Source organism: Cottoperca gobio, chromosome 3, assembly GCF_900634415.1.
Source record: "Cottoperca gobio chromosome 3, fCotGob3.1, whole genome shotgun sequence".
NCBI lineage: Eukaryota > Metazoa > Chordata > Actinopteri > Perciformes > Bovichtidae > Cottoperca > Cottoperca gobio.
This window is the reverse complement of record NC_041357.1, coordinates 21,520,756-21,536,187: the sequence shown is the minus strand read 5'-3', so window position 1 is coordinate 21,536,187 and position 15,432 is coordinate 21,520,756. Positions and strand designations below refer to the sequence as shown.

Here is a 15,432-nt window from a genome sequence, read left to right as displayed (position 1 = left end):
TTTAATAAAAAAAAAAAAAAAAAAGGGATTCCTGTGCCTGTGAGGCTGGGAGGGAAAATACTGAATTTCATCAGGAGAGCACACAATCACAGGGCCACAGTGTGTCTCTGTAGCCAGGCAGGGCAATGTGTGCACATCAGGTTTTGTGAGGCTCTGACGAGATGTGACAGCCCAGCTCTCACTCAAAGATCCCCGAATTTGGTCCATTTTTCTGCCTTTTCCATTTACAATGCTTCAGTGGAGATTTCTTTATTTCAGTATGGACAATGGTCTCTTTCTTTCTCATTCCCTACATCTCCCTCTCTCCATCTCTCTCTCTCTCTCTCTCTCTCTCTCTCTCTCTCTGTCTCTCTCTCTCTCTCTCTCTCTCTCTCACACACACACACACACACACACACACACACACACACACACACACACACACACACACACACACACACACACACAAAGCTTCGCTGGCAGACGCACGCACACTTGCTTGCTGTCATGCTCATTTTGATGGTAATTAATGACATCACCACTGCGTGCGGGTGCATGGTGGTGTGTGATGTGGTGTGTGTGTGTGTGTGTGTGTGTGTATGTGTGTGTGGGGGGATGCGTTTGTTTGTTGAGCAAACCGTGGGAACAGGGAGCTCTCCAGGGTGGCGAGTCAGGGCCTCCAACAATACATATGCTGTTGCTTTTCACCCAAACACCCTCCCTTCCCAAGAGAATCATTCCTCTCCCCTCCTTTCCTGTCCCCCTCTTTCCCTCCTTTTTTCCATGATTTTCCCTCCTTCATTTGCACTTGTCACAATGTGGAGTGTGAGATTACTGCCCCCTCTCTGTCAGTGTGTCTCATCAGCTTTAACTGATGGTCTCTATTGAAGATACAGTTTACCTGCAAGTATTATATTGTGCTCTTGAAGTGTTTAAATATGTCGACACCTGGCACTCAGTCGGTATGCAGGAATGAGTAGTTTGGTTATTCACATTAGGAGCATTGATAAATTTGGTGGAGAAATGCTTTAGTGTAACGAGTGCAGCCTAGACTCTGAAACACTGACGATTTACATGCGATCGCATTATTGCAAAGAGCCGCTTTTTTGTGTGCTTCCATTTCCAAAATGAGTAATTCTGAGTTCACAAAGATACATTTTTCTGTTGGTCTCCTCCTTCTTAAGAATATCTTTGATAATGCTCGTCTTTACAGAAAGCATGTACACTGCAGGCCTTCCACTTGCATGCCATCACTCAGGAAAGGAGAAAGATTTGTTGGTGGGATGTAGTTACTGTCAGGATCAGGGGAACTTGCAGATACAAAACAATTAGCCACAGAAAAAAAGGCACTCTTAGGCAGAGCAAGGAAAAAAGTGATATTAATATCTTTAATTTAGTCAAGCATATTGGTAAAAAAAACAAAACGTTCTTGATTTGACCACGCAGGGTCTTCATCGGGGTGAAACAGATTGATTACACTTGGAACTGACAATACACTAGAAATAAATATTATTGCATTACACAATTAAATCACTTTTCTTGTTTGTAACTGATATTATTTAACTTTATTGGCCATTTTCATTTCCGTGTCTGTCTTCAGTCTTTGTCATGTCCCCCCGTACCACTGAAGCAGTTATAAGATAATACGTGGAATGAAAATAGGTTACAAAAACATCTCTTTACTAATTAATGTAACATATTTAGTTGCGTGTATCAACAGTATGTTTGTGTGTGTGTATGCCCAGGCATCTCTGTATGTGTTTGAAAAAGAGTACTAAAGCATATACTGTAAAGGTAAACTCAAACTCCTGGTACTGACATGGCACAGGCAAGACAATCACAAAGTACCAAAGGACGGAGGTGCTGATAGGGTTGACCACTTGCACTTTCCAGCACACAGTCCAGCCGAGCGAACAGTCTGCAGTGAGACACCAGCAACAGCATAGTAATGACAATGTCCTAAATGTTGTCAAAGCGGCCCTTCAGTCTGGGAAAAACCTTTCTGTGTCCAGATGACAACACAAGTGTGTGTGATCTTCCTCTGATATTTCTGAGAAAATTATCCTTAAGTGTTTGTCTCAGGTAATTAACCAAAAAAGAGATAAATACAAAGGAGTGAATGTGTTTCCGAAGCGTGTTTTTATCGTCCTATTGAACGACGGGTCCCAAACAAGTGTATTCATTTGTTGTTCCTTCTCACATGCGAGCGAATTCTTGAGAACAGAGGATTTCCATGAGCAGTTTTCCATAAGAGGCCTTCTCCTTGTGATTCAATTAGCTTTATTGACATTAACAAAAACATGTTGCCAAAGCAGTTTACATGATATTATACATATTCAATACATAGGTTTCACATTTGCATATATATAGTCACACACACACACACACACACACACACACACACACACACACACACACACACACACACACACACACACACACACAAAGCAGAACACAAGGGCACTAATATAAAGTGTAAAGTGTCTCTTGTGATAATTGTAATTCATTAGCTTGTGTGAAAACTCTGGTTTTCAAGTTGACAGAAGTTGGAGAGTTAACTTAATGTGCCAGAAACAGAGTTATAATTCCAAACTGTGGCTTAATATGTCCCTCTTCCCAGAATCATTTGTCTCTCTATGCTGAGCCGAAACATAGTAGACTGAATTTTAAAACAAACAAATTGAAATTGAACAAAAACCATTAAGTAAATAAAAAGACAAAAACAAAATGTTTGTCAGTATCAAATCTCCTGTCTGAGATTTGTGAAGCGAGAATTCAAGTGCACTTCCAACAGAAGAGGTAATAATTCAAACGTAATGTCACTAAATGTAACATATAATCAAATCTCCTCAGGGACGGGCTCCTCTTTGCAAATCAAAAATAATAAAATGTGCTGCTATTCTGCATGTGAACCATTAGGCAGAGGAATATCTGGAAGGTATATGTCACGTTTAATTGTATGCAAATATTGGCAATAAGCAATAAACACGTGGGAAAATAAGGTTGTGTTAAGATTTATGTTTCTATTATAATAATAAAATATCTTATGCACTAATTAGGGTTCAGGGCCAGGTGGAGATCCTAATTAGCTAAACCATTCAGTTTGGATTCCTCGCACATGTTTTAAAGTACCTCCGATTTCTACTTCTTTCAATCTATGTGGGGAACTAGTGGCCTTTGTGCCCAAATCAAAGCACTCCCCTGCTATGAATAGTGATTTTTCTGGTGGTCCTCCTCACCAGTGCTGGCAAAGAGGTCTTCCCCCCTGGGACTTTCCCCTTTGACCTCAACAAATAGACTCTTGTCAACTGAATAAAAAAGTAGTGATTGGCCTTTGGTGATGCCTGTTGTTCGAGCAAGCGACGTTTGATGAGTGATCACAATGAGCGAAAGGATCCTACACAGAGATTGGTGGAGCCCGGCGCTCAGTGAGATGTCTTGTGATATGACATCAGCATTACAAGCTCTGGACAGTGAAGAGGTTAAATGTATTGGTTTTATTAAAAGGGTTTTCCCTCAACACGACTCGTTGCATCATCAACAAACTTCAGCCGCAGCCTTGTGGATTTCTTTTTCAAATGAGATAACTTAATAAAATACTCTGAGAGAAAGCATGGAGAAGTGACTAATGATTGTCAATGTCAGGTGGCAATTAGGTATCGTGGACCTGTAGAAGAGCAGCAGCTTTTCAGGAGCGTGCTGATGAGTTTTACTTAGACCACAAGAGCCCCTGATATCTCGCTGAGTGGCCTTGTGAGACTCGCTTGGCGAGGACAGTGAGAAAATGTAGGTTGTTACGCACATCTAAAAGCCCAGATGGACTCTGCAGCCTGCTCCAATCAGCTCACAAAGGTGATATAATTGCCAGGGTAGGATGGGACAAGGCCACCGCCTTTGGAGTTCCTCACTCTCCTCCTTTTCCCATTGCACCTATTCTGTCCCACTCTACTCACTGATTATACTCCCCTCCCTCATTGTCCCATTATCCCCCTCCAACAACAGGCCAATTTGTCCCTCCAGCTTGGCTCCCGCCTCCCCTCCTGCTGCGTTATTTAGCCCCTCTCCTGCACTTCAATGGCAGGTACTGATTAGAGAACTTCCACGATCTCTTCGCTATTCCTCAAAAATCCCTCCTCCCTTTTCCCAGCAACCTTTAATCTGATTACAGGCTTTCTGCAGCGATTCAAAGGAGGCCAGTCCCAGGAGGACAATAGCAGACCAAGTGGTTTCACAAACACTCTCCCCAGGGTCATATGATTCACAAGAGGAGCTGCGTCCACTCTCCTCTGGCATCAGGTCGCTGCAAGGCTGCCTGCACAGTGATTTAAGAGAAACATCTCTGTTACAGTGGTTCTATCTCTCACCCTGTCATTAAAAAAATCACACTGGATTTGAGTCAAGATCCCAAATGTCTATTCTTTGTCCATTTTATAGAGGATAAAAGACTGGAGCACAAGGATCCGTAGCTTTTGACAAACAAACAAACAAACATTTTCACACCACTGAGTCGAATTCTGATATTTTTGGTGTTTGGGTGAAAGATTTGAACTCGGATGAAAGTGCAGCTGTGTCCAAATGTTCGTGGTTTGCTACATTAAAGGCCACAAATCAATCAGTGTGCTCCAGTCTTGTTCTTTTTTTAAGTTAACTAAGAAGCACCTGATTAAGCTTTACATTGCTAGAGGATACCTTGTTATTTTTAGTATGCTTCACACATTCTACACACTTCGTAGTGCTTTGAAATTCCCATCAGGTCTCAGGATGTGGAATAACAGCCAAACCTTTTGGGCATATTTTGGAAAAGTGATGATTATCAAACAACACTGAAGACTGCTGAGGGTTTTGACATTTACATTCAAATGAATTAAAATGCTCCACATATTTAGCATCGCACACCATTAACATTGATGGACATATCCTTTAAAAAAAAATCCATGTAAAAGTACCAGAGATATTGTCTTTTTTATTCCGCTCATTCTTGGTTCTTGTCAAAATTGAGCAACTATATTACCCACAATGCAGATCAACCACCTGCAATTCAGTAGGAGATTCACGTATGCTTGTAGCGGATAATGTACCCTCAACCATATCACGTGACATCACTTGAGGCAATTTATCTAATTTCATGCAGCTCCCTCTGGAGCCACACAAGACCTAATGAAACTTTGTTCACATGCAGTACTACTCCCCAACACCTGTTAACAGAATTTGAAGTATAAAACATGCAACTACTGTATGAATGTTTCAATATATATTATTTTAATCTAATAAACCAACATAAAAATTCAAACTTTGACCTAATGCTGCAACTGGGACACACTTTCATTCAAATAATTACAACAGATCTAGGAAAGCAGTGCATATAATACATTAGTAAGGTACATGTATGGCACCATGTTAATGCTGTTTCATTAAACTAACATCACAGTCTCTGAGGTGTTTGACCCCGGTAGTGTTTTCAAAGATAACCCTTATCCAGTTAACGCGTTTAACCCCATCAGGTCTTTTGATAGACTTCTTCACTCAATAAAGCTTTTACCACCAGCCAACCACACAACACCAGCACAAAGCACATGTCCACCCAGTGTATTTAGAGTTCATTATTGTCACAGTGATTGGTCAGGAAATGACCCCATTGACTGGCCTGTCCGGGCCACATTACCATCAGAATGAAGGGAGCAGGGGGGCCGGAGCCCTGGAGGCACCGAGCAAGTCCCCGATGACCTGAATGAGCCGGACGTCCACTGGCTCACCATTTAACCCCCTTAGGCTCTCCAGTCAAGTGAAAATGAGGCTGTGTTATAGAGATGAGGATATTTCTCCACTCATTCAAGGAGCATCAGTTGACAGGAATGTAAACCTGACGCTACTAGAGAGTCCTTGAGTTTTCAGAGTCCCATGAGATAAGGTCACGTGTTGTGAAAATGCGCTGGAAACAGTGTCAGAAAGAATTATGTTATTCTAGTTGCCAATCAAATTTAATTCAAACTTTAAAAAATGATTGTAAATGATCAACTGAGTATTTACCAAAAATAAACACGGTGGTAATTAAAGGTAAATGAAGGCAAATGTGGAGCTTGTTTTATTAAATCTTTTCTCCTTTGGTAATTTGAGTTGTGTTGTTTAAATCATTTATTTTACATGCTGGGATTATCCTGCAACATATCTGTCAGTGCAGATGAGTCCAGCAGGTGTCTTCGTTGGATCACAAAATAGAAATTTAGACTTTAGATGCTGCTTGGCGAGCTGGAGAGAAATATGCATGTGTTCTACTGAAACCAAATGTTTTGTTGTCTGCAGTAAACATTTGATCTTGTTTGTTCCTTTAAAACCTGTGTTTGAGAAACTAAAACAAAGACCACACACAATCATACACATGACGTTATCTCTAAGGGCAGAAGTGTTGGTTTAAAAGAGTTGAAGGGAGCCTTGAGTTTAACATCAGAAGTATCTATCCGTCATCTTTAACACAATACCTCCATCTTGTGGAGTAAAAGAGAAATTGGAATTAGGAGGAAAATGTAAATAATGATAAAATGATCTGCTTCTCTCCTGTAAATAATTTGTTTAGACATATTTATCTTTTGTTGAGATTCTGAATTCTTATTGGGCTGCGCACATAACCAGTGGTGGGTTAGATGTTGAGCCTGGTATGAATACATGTTTTATTACTTTTGTATAACATACTACTACTATGACATTTCTTTGATTTTTTTTGTGACATATTATGCTATAACTTTGATGAACATGACTATGATATTTTAATAACATATTATACTAAGACCTTTTTTATGACATACTATACTATGACATGTTTTGTTATATACTATATTATGCATTTCTATAACATAAACTATGACATTTCTTATGACATACTATATTATGACGTTTTTTACCTGCAATGCTACTGACTTTGTATGGCATATTATACTATTAAATTGTGATGGTATACTATATTATGAATATTGTTATGGCAAACTGACTTTTATTTACTGCTACACTATGCTCTGACATTGTTTTGACATTGTATTGTGTACAAACAGGAATCTCAACTGTTTTTGATTTACTGCTGGCATTTTCTGCATAATGAAAGCGAGTGTTTGGATTGCTTTGCACGTCGAGAGCAGGAATCTTCGCAGTTGTTGCTGCAGGGCAACCAGTCACTTTTACTGTTGTTGCCATGGCACCAGCAGGAGCTGCCACAGTTTTGACAGTCTTCCCAACTGTGGTCAGGTGTTTAGGCTGCTTACTTTTTGAAATGCTTCATTTTCCTGCTGAGCATTTTTTGGCTGCTATGCTGCTTCAACACACCAGTGAAGACAGGAATAAAATGTATTTGACAAACTGCCATTAAATGCCTCTCATCCTCTTCTACTGCTGACCTTATGTTATTTCAAATGTTCATGTTCCCTTGATAACAACATGTCAGTTTTCACTAAACATACATTATAATTCCCCTTGTGCTTCTCTAGAAAGTAGTACTAAAGAGTGTCATACTACACGTGATGCATTATGTGACAGTCCTGCAGCAGGGCTAAATATACACAGGAGGCACGCACAGTGGTTAGCACTTGCAACACTTGCAGTGTCGATGGAGTTTGCACGGACTCCTTGTGTTCTGTCAGGTGAACTGGACACTCGTCTGCAGGTGTGAGTGTGGGATGGTGATAGCCTAGTGGACTGGTGGTACGACTTCCTAACTGAACTCCAGTACGTTGTGAGGTCAATACTGGGGCTGCACCAATGTACAAATATTTAGTGAAAGTCAATCTTACAATACCGTTGCAATCTACGATATCGAGGTATTTGATAGAACAATATTGTGATGTTTTATGTTCTCCACTTCGCTCGGCCATAATTCTAACAATATTTTACTGTGTGCAAACTGTGTTCTTAAGGTTGAAGCCGAGGCTGAATTACAAAGTGAGCCCCAGACCTGAAGTAAAGATTCATCATGTGACCAGTATGTGCTTGATTGTCACATTGTGAGAGGAGATACGGTGGGGACATCAAACTGACCAACAATGCCAGAATGTGTCGAGGGGATCTGTTTGGACACTGAGTGGATAATGAATAACCAACTTTTTATGCACGTGTTCATTTATTTAGGCTACTTGTGAGCGCAGAGGAACATTCTCACGTTATGATTATAACTTATCGTTACTCAAAGCACATGAATGTGGCTATCACAGTAGCATCGGTAATATCAGCATTGTAATAATTTAACAATGATATTGAATTTTCATCATAGGTGCTTGTAAAAATGTGTAAAGACGACAATATCACTTTATTGTTTGATTCCAGTTACATGTGGTTTATGAATGTGTACATCTGAAACTGCATATTGTCACATAGAATCACACAAAGTGTAACATTCAACACTATAGCAACCAAATTGCTGGAAGTTTTATCATCGTTACACGAAACTTAAACCATGAGAAGTTATGCACTAAACAAGTAGTAAGTGATAAAATCATATATACACGAAGCTTACTAAGTAAACTAAGTAAGATACACAACTCAAAAATTGCCTAATTTTGCTGCACAAATACCTTTTATTATTCACTAATTGCCTTATTTTTTGAACATACACTAAATAAGTCAACAGACTCTTCAATTAAAAGAAATAAAATGTCAAATATTATCAATGACAATATTCAACAAGTACAAGTATTAAGAGTTTTCTAAGGTCATTAAAGATAAACAATCTACAACAAATCTTTCTCAGTTCTTCCGTGCTTTATAATCAGCTTACACAACATAAACAACATGTCTTCTTATTATGCTGCCTGGATTTAGTACCTGATATGTTAGTCATTACGCCTCTGCAAATTATATGAAGTTTCATCCAAAATAGAAAAGAGAAAGTAAATACAGTTTAAAATGTCCTCCAAGAATTATACCAGTTTTGATTCAGAATCATTTTTGACATTAATGAGATATTTGGTCATGATAATTGTAACTTAAAGCTTCCAATCATTGACAAATGTGTTAGACAAATGTATCAGGTGTAAATGGTGCAAGACAAGAGTGCCAGAGAACCGTGTGTGTTCCTTTCTTGTAGAATTGCCCGTTTTTGAGGGTGGCTCCTTCATAAATTAGTGTCATTTCACAGCTGTATCAAGTTCAAAATGATGTGAGGATCTCGATCTTTCTAACTTTGCTCCACAGAGAAGTTTGACTCGGATCTGTTGGGCAAAAAAGAAGAAAATCACGTTTAATGAGAACTCAAGAGAGCAAGGAGGAAACGAGGTTTGTCTAAGATTGAGTGAGCTTACATGTCTTGGTGCTTGTGTATCATGTGGTTGTTGTACTCCAACACAGGTGGGATGGTCTCCTCATCCTCAGGAACCTAAAACACACACATGGGATCATGAGTACTTTTACATTCCAGTGTTTTCATTTTAAAGGGCAAGAACAACATCTATCGGTAGAAACGTTTACTCTTACCTCCCAGTAAACTTCATCATCATAGCAGTTGTCATCAGCAGGGTCGCCCCAGATAGGAAGCCTCAGAATTAAACCTTTGAAGAGTGAAAAAAAAGAAATGGCATAAAGCAAAACTTCTCACTTCAGTTTTAACACCTTTTTCTTGGCTATGATGCAATTTATTCCAACATGAATTGAATGTTGCACTTGCAATAAAATAATGAAATAGCTCTTAAGCCTCAGGTTAGTCCGTGTATAGATCTCAGGAAACTTGCTTATAACTTTTCTTGGGCTACTTAACAAGCACTGTAGGATTTAAGGAATATGTATATTGAAGATATCAGGTCATAGTTATAGTAGACAACTAAATGTTTGCTAAGTTTAACTCACAGAAATACTAGCATTGACAGATATTATCTTAAATGTCATTTTTTCAGTTTTTATATAGCTTTATATGGAAATATAACTATTTCCCTGAGTCTTATCGTAATGCATAACACCTTTTACAAACTCACCAACAGCCGCTCCTCCAACAACTCCAAATGCAACAGCCACACATGTGCCAGCAGCCTGGAAGCCTCCCTGGGTCCCTACAGATCTGTCTGCAAATTCGCCTTCAAAGTCGAATACCCGGATCAACCTAGGAAGAAAAGAAAAACAGTTTTAATCCAAGCAACCCATACTTAATCTTTTTAATTGGACAAAGACTACGCCTCATGTCTGGGTGTGTGTTTCCATGTCAGTCAGAGCTCACTCACCCTTCTTCGCCATAGACCTCTACAGTGGCGGCTGCAGCAACAATGGCGCCTATAAAGCCGCCAAGCATCCCTGGCACAGCGTGCAAGTTGTGGATACCACATGTATCCTGGAGCTTCAGGTATTTTTCCAAGAATGGCTGAGAATGAAAAAAAAACAGTCTTACATTAATTACTGATCTGAACCCTAAAAATGGCGGAAAAAGAAATCTAAAAAGATCCTATAATTTTTCATATATATGACATTTTTTCATATATATATATATATATATGAAAAATTATAGGATCTTTTTATATATATATATATATATATATATATATATATATATAAAATTTCTTTCTTTAAAAGTTTTTATCTTCAATTAAATTAATTTTCTATAAATGATGTCTCCCTCCACACCATGGACTATATCCATTTTCAAATCCTGTAAAACATATCATAATCCACCTGTAAAAACTCATAAAGTGTAATTAGTATGTAATTATGGATTATAAAATCCATTAGGTTACGTTTGGTACGTTAGGTCCCAAAATTCCCAGAATCAATAATTAAAACTTTGTTTTAGGTCAAGTATTTGAACTCAAAGTGACTCCTCTAACTAAATAATCAGCAACTCCACTAAACTTTTGACGTGACCCTGCATCTAATTTTGAAAGTATTCAGTGTCTGCTTTTAAAATGAGTCATCACTTCTTATAATCCTATTGTTTTCCTGTAATACAAACCACAAGTGGTCTTCTCTTTCAACTTTCAACCTGCCACAGCACAGACCACAGAGGTGAAAGACTGCCGGCTCACCGTAACAAACAGGTAACCAAATGTGGAGATGATGCCGCAGCAGAAACCCACGATGAGGGAACCATAAGGAGTGATCATGAACTCCGCTGCTGTTCCCATGGCAACACCACCTGCCAGAGTGGCATTCTGGATATGCACCTGTCAGACAAAACATCACGTCAATTACAAGAAATTGGGAAATGCATCGATGACTAGTGTATTTGTTGTTTTACAGTGACGTAGCAGTACCATGTCCAGTTTTCCTTTTTTCTGAGACATGCTGGAGATGCCTATAGTGGTGATAACAGAGGAAGCGAGGGCGATGTAAGTGTTGATGGCCGCTCTGGGCTGTCCGTCGCCGTGGTCTGTGATGGCCGAGTTGAAACTGGGCCAGAACATCCACAGGAACAGTGTACCTGTGAGGCGAGAGAAAGGCAATCAAACCACAGCTAGACATTTGCAATCAAGTAAACAGGTTTTGACAATGATGCATGTAAAATATTAGATATGCCAAATGAACCGTGTCCTACAGAAAACACTGACATGTGTAAAACTGCAAAAAATATATAAATCACTCACCAATCATGGCAAACACATCAGAGTGGTAGACAGATCCATTGAGGCGTTTGCTTTGGTGTAGGTTCGGTCGATAGAGGACCCAGGAGATGGCCAAACCATAGTACCCTCCGAAGGCGTGAATGACCATTGAACCACCAGCATCTCTGCACTGTGAGAATAAGCAGAACACAAAAAGAAATGACAACGCTTAAAGGATAATTCTCACTCCTTGGATAATAGTTTAGCTTCCTTTGGGATAATTGTGTTTGGTGAGACTCACATGAAGGAGGGTGAGGATGATGAATTCCTCCACAGCAAACAGTGTGATGCCAAATAAGGTGACAACCATCATCTGGACAGGGCTTACTTTTCCCAGTAGTGCACCGTAGGCAATCAGAGAGCCGGCACAGCAGAAGTCTGCGTTAATCAGACTGTCGGGGACAAAGTAAAGTGCAAGACAGGGTCAGAATGAGCAGGAACTTTAACGACCAAACAAGCAAATCTGCATTTTACAGATTGTACATAGGAGATTGCACCGAACTGTGCTATGACGAGAATGAATGCTTAGCTTCAGGGACGGCAGACAAAAGATAACATTTTCACGTGACAGCTTTGACAAAACAACCTAAAGGGTAAAAACAGTTTAACATTTCTGTCCATCTTTAAAGGTGATGTAGCTTATAAGGTTAAATGTGAGTGACATACATGCAGCCCCCCCACCTGAATCTCTCCGGTTCACTAAATGAGGCACAAAAAAACTGTTGATTTTGCTTGCACTGCAGACTTACCTCTCTACTCCGATATAGATTTTGCCGGTTGCGGGGTCGAGCGAGTGGAACCAGCCTTGCATGAGAAGAGCCCACTGCAGACCAAAAGAGGCGATCATGAAGTTGAAACCCACACCACCGAAGCTGTAGCGTTTCAGGAACGTCATGAGGAAACCGAATCCAACAAAGATCATGACGTGGACATCTTGGAAGCCTGGAGAGAAAGGGAAAATAAACACATTTGTGTAATGGCATACAAGGAGTTTATTGCAGAATAATTCAATACAACAGCACTTAAAAACTTATCAGGCTTTGACCAAGAATGATGTCTCTTTAGCACTTCATTTTCTACTTCACGTTAATTAATTTAGAGTTATTTAAATGCTGAATTGAAGTTTCTTATTAATTGTAGATGTGTAATTTATGCTTGCATGTTGAGATTATATCAGTTTCATTTGTTTAAACAGGTGTTTATCAATCATTACAGATGGAGAACTTCATGTTATTTCTAGGACCTGACAATTCAATGCAATATCATTTTGTAACGTGGCAATGTCAAACACAAATGAACACAAACTAAAAACAGGAAGTTGTTGGAGTAAAATGGCTTTGATTTCACAATATAAATATAGATTTATATATCTTTTTTAATTACTAGGAATGGGGAGGAAGCCATCAGTGGAAAAATACCAGCGTGTTGGTCCATAATCACTGACACAGGATCATAAAACAACACCTGCATTTGAAGATGTAGCGTTTGTTGTCAGGTACATTCTTTCACAGGTTGTCTTTTGTTGTACTTACTGGGATATCTGAAGTAGAAGTCGTTTTCGATATCGCTGGTGATGTTTTCACTATGTTTGTGCTCAAGCCATTTTCGTACGTCTGATTCCTCGTCATACCGGATGAAAACTCCAAACAGTATAACCATAGCAATCTGCCAGACGAAGCAGACAGCCGGCAGACTAATACGAATGTTGGTGTTCTTTTGCCCACAGAAGAAATTCCCCAAGATCTCGCAACAGTTCCCCATGATGACAACTGTCTCTGCTGATGCTCCTATCACTCGTCAGCCAGACCTCCTGCTCTGCTGTGACTTCCAGTAGCTTCTCAGCAGATTTATATATCTATAAAGACGTTTGGAGAGGGTGTGCACCAATCCTCCACTCACACTCTCTGTGGACACACCTTACTGGGTTAACCAATCCTAATGTACTTGCCTGCCTCTCTTCATATAGCGAGGTCAAGCAACAGTTGGCAACTCCCAGAAAAGGTAGCAACCATAGCAGGTAATAAAGTCATTATTATGTGTGATGGAAATGAAGCAGCACAGACTAACTTGATATGGCATCAATCTGTGATGTGGCAAATTCTAGCTAATATTATAAAACAACATTTTCCAGGCAGTCAACACAATCCGAAACATTTTTAATATCAGGCCCTGGTGTAATGGTAAATATATTAAGGCACAGAATCCAACACTTGTAATTGCCTTTCAAATAATGATCCTTCACTTGGTCCTGTATTGAAAATTAGTCTTGAGTGTCAGCCAACCGCAGTGTAAACAGACCTGTCAGTCAGGCTTACATGCCAGATCATCACCAGAGTTATACAGTGAATCAGAAGCATTCAATCAAATCACTGCAGTGTTTCTACACGAGTCTTTCCCTGAACATATTTTAATGCTATTATAACAGAGGAGCCTTTTTTATACTGCTGCTAACCACTAATACAGGGGTCGGGAACCTATGGCTCGCGAGCCATATATGGCACTTTCGATAACGCAATATGGCTAGCAGATCATTTTGAGCTGACATGATTAACAAGTAATAAATAATTATATTGTGTCATTTTAAAGTAAAACATTTAGCAGCAGATTTGTTTTTAGTTCTCCCCTCTCCTTTCCTCCGCTCTGTCTCTGGCTGTAGGTGAAGGTGAGTTCACACGTGTGCGTAGGTGGCGGAGCCCCGTCCTTCGCGAAACCGAGCAGAGGAGAAACTGCACAAAGCAAGCAGTAGTAGGGGTGTGCAATACCTCAAAATGTGGCCAGTATAGCCGATTCCGATTCTTTTTTTGAAAGGCCTCTGCCAATGACTTCTGTCTCGGTGCCGGGGGTCTGGTTGTGGTTTGGGGATTGCCCTCCTCCCTCCGTTTACTTTGCACCTCGGAGTTCTCTTTTGGGTGTGTTTATAGATGTTGTATACATTTGTGGTGTTGCCACAGTACCTTATTTGTTTTCTGCAAACATCGCAGCTTGTATTATTTTGGTCTGCAGCTGTAAAATAACACCAAACGGTGCTCCTCTTCTTCTCTGCCATCATGCAGCCAGCAGTGCGCTGCTGAGTGACGTCACGTGACTTCACACTGGCAACACTCACAGTTTTGCTGGGGGGGGGGGGGGGGGCAGAGTAAGCATGAGCGAGCGAGAGGAGCGGTGTTTGCACGTGCACAACCTCGATGATTTAACGGGAGTTGCTACTGAACGTAGAGAAGAGATAGCAACGTTACCAAGGTTGGTAACGATACATCGATATTTTAGATCGATCCGCCCACCACTAAGCAGTAGACCGGGGGTGTCAAACCCAATCACAGAGGGCCAACATTAAAAACTGGGACTATGTCGAGGGCCAAACACGGTCCACATTTATTGAACAGGGTACACATATTTTATAAAGTGCAAAAAGATATGCAACATATTTAAGTCAACTGCAGACGGATTGCTGAGCAGTTCAATTTTTATTTCTGAGCTGCAAAGTCTCTCAGTTGATCAGCAGAATGCTGTCGGGAACACAGCGGTGGAGATGTTTGTCAGTGTTTGGAAACACGTAGTGACCAAAGTTTCCTTCTGCATCAGAGTCTCCCACAGGCAGCTTGGCATGGAAAGCTCTCACTGCATCAAACATGACCGTGATCACACGGCCCTGAAGCTGCAGGTTTAACAGTGAGATGCTTCGTTATGTCGCACAAATAGTCCCGCTCACATCGTCCGGGAGATCTGTGCAGTAAACACTGAAACGTGCACATAAATAAGATAAATAACGTAAGCGTTTAGTTTATTTAATAAAAGAGCACCTGTTCAATGGAACACTGATACCTCTATTAGTACTCAGAGACGTGTTATTCTTTAAAAATGCACGCATAAAGTTGCGTTCAAATGTATTAAATAT

General features: G+C 40.1%; 1 protein-coding gene across 1 annotated transcript; it reads right to left on the bottom strand.

Moving 5' to 3' along the window:
* Positions 1-9,028: 9,028 nt before the first annotated feature.
* Positions 9,029-13,298, bottom strand: rhcga (Rh family, C glycoprotein a). Its single transcript, XM_029459219.1, has 11 exons — positions 13,070-13,298; positions 12,287-12,479; positions 11,779-11,929; positions 11,520-11,667; positions 11,190-11,356; positions 10,962-11,099; positions 10,167-10,303; positions 9,924-10,048; positions 9,430-9,503; positions 9,258-9,331; positions 9,029-9,167 (listed from the first exon to the last, which is right to left on the bottom strand). Exons 1-11 carry the CDS (start codon positions 13,296-13,298, stop codon positions 9,134-9,136), a joined length of 1,470 nt encoding a protein of 489 aa, XP_029315079.1. The 3' UTR covers positions 9,029-9,133.
* Between the last annotated feature and the right edge of the window lie 2,134 nt (positions 13,299-15,432).

Excerpts from the sequence above, each read along its gene's own strand:
- rhcga (XM_029459219.1), bottom strand. The coding sequence starts at position 13,298 with ATGGGGAACTGTTGCGAGATCTTGGGGAATTTCTTCTGTGGGCAAAAG. Across the intron at positions 10,304-10,961 it reads TTGGTTACCTGTTTGTTACG|CCATTCTTGGAAAAATACCT; the intron begins GTGAGCCGGCAG and ends TTTCATTCTCAG. Across the intron at positions 10,049-10,166 it reads GAGGTCTATGGCGAAGAAGG|GTTGATCCGGGTATTCGACT; the intron begins GTGAGTGAGCTC and ends TTTTCTTCCTAG.